General features: G+C 71.2%; 1 protein-coding gene across 1 annotated transcript; it reads right to left on the bottom strand.

Annotated features, from left to right (window-relative positions):
• Positions 1 to 1,910, bottom strand: MNEG_9893 (hypothetical protein; the record flags this gene model as incomplete). The annotated part of the gene is made up of 3 exons (XM_014041636.1): positions 1 to 717; positions 929 to 1,186; positions 1,410 to 1,910. The coding sequence occupies 3 exons, from the start codon at positions 1,908 to 1,910 to the stop codon at positions 1 to 3; spliced, it is 1,476 nt and encodes a 491-aa protein (XP_013897090.1).
• Between the last annotated feature and the right edge of the window lie 594 nt (positions 1,911 to 2,504).

The following is a 2,504-nucleotide window of genomic DNA, read 5'->3' on the forward strand; positions in this document are numbered from 1 at the left end:
TCAGAGTGACTGCAAGGCGAGCTGCACGCGCCTCGAAACCACTTGCAAGTGAAACTGGATTGTGCCACGCGCTTCCGAGGCCTCCTGGTTGGGGCACGACCCGCCTGTATCGTCCGTTTGGCAAGCGCCCGGCGGCCCCGCCACCAGCTCCGGCGCGTCCTCGCCCGCGCCCGCCGCCGCCGCCTCCGGCGCCGCCTCCTCGACCTGTCCCGCCGCCGCCTGGCCGCCCGGCGGCTCCGCCCCGCCCTCGCCCGCCCCGCTCAGGGGCGGAGCCGCAGCGTCCCGCTCGCCGTCCGGCTCCACAGGCCCCCCTGCGTCGCCGTCGTCGCGGCGGCCCAGCAGCGCCGCCAACATCAGGGCCTGGTCCAACACCGCGTCCTCAAACGCCTCCCTGTCCGGGCTCGCCACTGGCTGGCCGCCGCCGCCCGCGCCGCCGCCGCCGCCCCGTCCGCCTGCACGTTCGCTGCCCGCGACGCCGAGCCCTGCTGCCAGGAGGCCGTACCGCCCCGCGCGCACCGCGTGGAAGCTGACGTACCGCCCCAGCTTCGACGTCCGCGTGTAATCAGCCCCGCTCGCGTCCTCGTCGCCGGTCGCCGCGTAGAATGCGAGGTGGGTGGGGAGCTCTGGCAGCAGGCGCCGCACGGGGTCGCCTGTAAACAACAGCTCGAGCAGCGCCGCGGCGCGGACGCTGCCGGCGGGCAGGGCGGCTGCAGCATCCTGCGGTGGAGGTGGGAAGCGTCGGCGGAGGGGAGGGACAGGGAGGGCGTGCCTGTTGGGCGCGAGCGTCACAAGCCGCAAGCCCAGCAGTCCGGGCAGTCCGGCCATCCAATCAGCATTATGAATCTGAGGGCGGGGCACCGCCATTTGCAGCCGTGCAGGGCATCCCCACAGACAGGGTCGCTAGGCGGTCACTGGCCCCCGCGCCCACCTTTGCTGCACGGGCTTCCAGAGTCGACAGGCGCGCGGCGGCCGCGGCCCTGTGCGCGGCCAGCTCGGCTGGCGGGAGCTCCAGCAGGGCCCCGGACCCGGCCGGGCCGGCCAATGGCACGGCCGCGACAGCCGGCAGGCCCAGCAGCGCCGCGGCCGCGTCCGCGGTGGCCACCGCGAGCGCTTTGGCCGCGTGCGCCCAGCCGCGTGCCGTCAGGTGGCGCCACGCGTGGGCACGCGCGGCGCCCAGCCACGGGGTCTGCGTGGGCGGGCGGCGGCGAGGGGGGGTGACGCCGCTGCGCAGCAGGTATTTTGAGCGCGCTGCAGCCGGTGGCGCGTAGGTTGCTGAGTGCCAGCAGCTGCACGCAATGCATGCCTGCTGGGGCCTCACGTGCTGGCGGAGCCACGGTGCTGCCTGCCCACCGCCAGCCGAGGGCCCAGGGTCTGAGACACGGATTCATGGAATCCATTGTCACCCGCACCTGCAAAACGATGATCTGTGCCTGCCCCTCTGGCGCCGCCAGCGCCGCCTCCAGCGCAGCCGCCGCCCCGTGCTCGACGCCCCAGTACGCCACGCGCGCAGCGTCGACGGCCCCCTCCCCTGCCAGGCGCCGCACCGCCTCGGCCTCGGCGCGGCGCCGGCTGGCGCGGCTCAGGGTCGGCGCTTTGTGCCCGCCACCGCTGGGTTCTGCTGCCAAGGCGTCATCCAGGGCGAGAACTGCCAGGCCGCTGGACGCAAACACATGCGCATAGCCGTGCGTGGCCGACGCGGGCTGAGCAAACCCGCCCCACATGACGACGAGCGGCGGCGGGCGAGCGACGCCGCCGATCTCATCGGTCGGATCATAGAAGAGGCCTGACACGCCTAGAATGTCACTCGCGCCGCCCAGCGCGCGGACGCTGTACGCAGGTACCGCGCCCGCTGCTAGTGCCGCTGCGGAGGCCAGGAGCGACACCACGATCGCCAGCGTGGGGCGCGTCATTGCTAATGCCAATATGCCGCATTGGCACGTGACGTACTCTAGGCCATGACGCTCGCCCCTCATGGTGCGCTCCGAAGAACGTACACTCACCCGAGCGTATGTCGTAATGGCCGGTGAGAACGAGTCACTCGGGTGCGATCGCTCTCGCGTCATGCCCTGCTATAAATACAGGGTACAAGCGGACCCCAAACATTCTTCTGCGCCCACCACCCCGCTGACCCGTCCACATCCGCCACCATGGCCCGCACCACCATCGTCCTGGCTGCCGCCGCCCTGGCGCTGTTCTGCCTCGCCGGCGTTGCGAGTGAGTGGTGAAGCCCACAGGCAATCTTGTGCTGGTGATCTACCAGTGGAACCGCACGCACACTGAACAGCACCCCAGGGCGGAGCACCCCTATCATTGTCCAGGATGGTCCCGCCTGCATGACCACACCCCGGCCAGTACTGCATCTCTGCCAATACCCTGGGCCCCTTGGCTCCAGCCCTCTGGGCTACAACCACCAAACCCACTGAATGTGTGTCTGGCTACTGACCAACTAGCCTGCCAGGGCCCACCCTCATCGCACCACTGGATGAGTGCGCCCCACCCAAACC

Source organism: Monoraphidium neglectum (assembly GCF_000611645.1).
Source record: "Monoraphidium neglectum strain SAG 48.87 unplaced genomic scaffold scaffold02103, whole genome shotgun sequence".
In the NCBI taxonomy this organism is placed as follows: Eukaryota; Viridiplantae; Chlorophyta; class Chlorophyceae; order Sphaeropleales; family Selenastraceae; genus Monoraphidium; species Monoraphidium neglectum.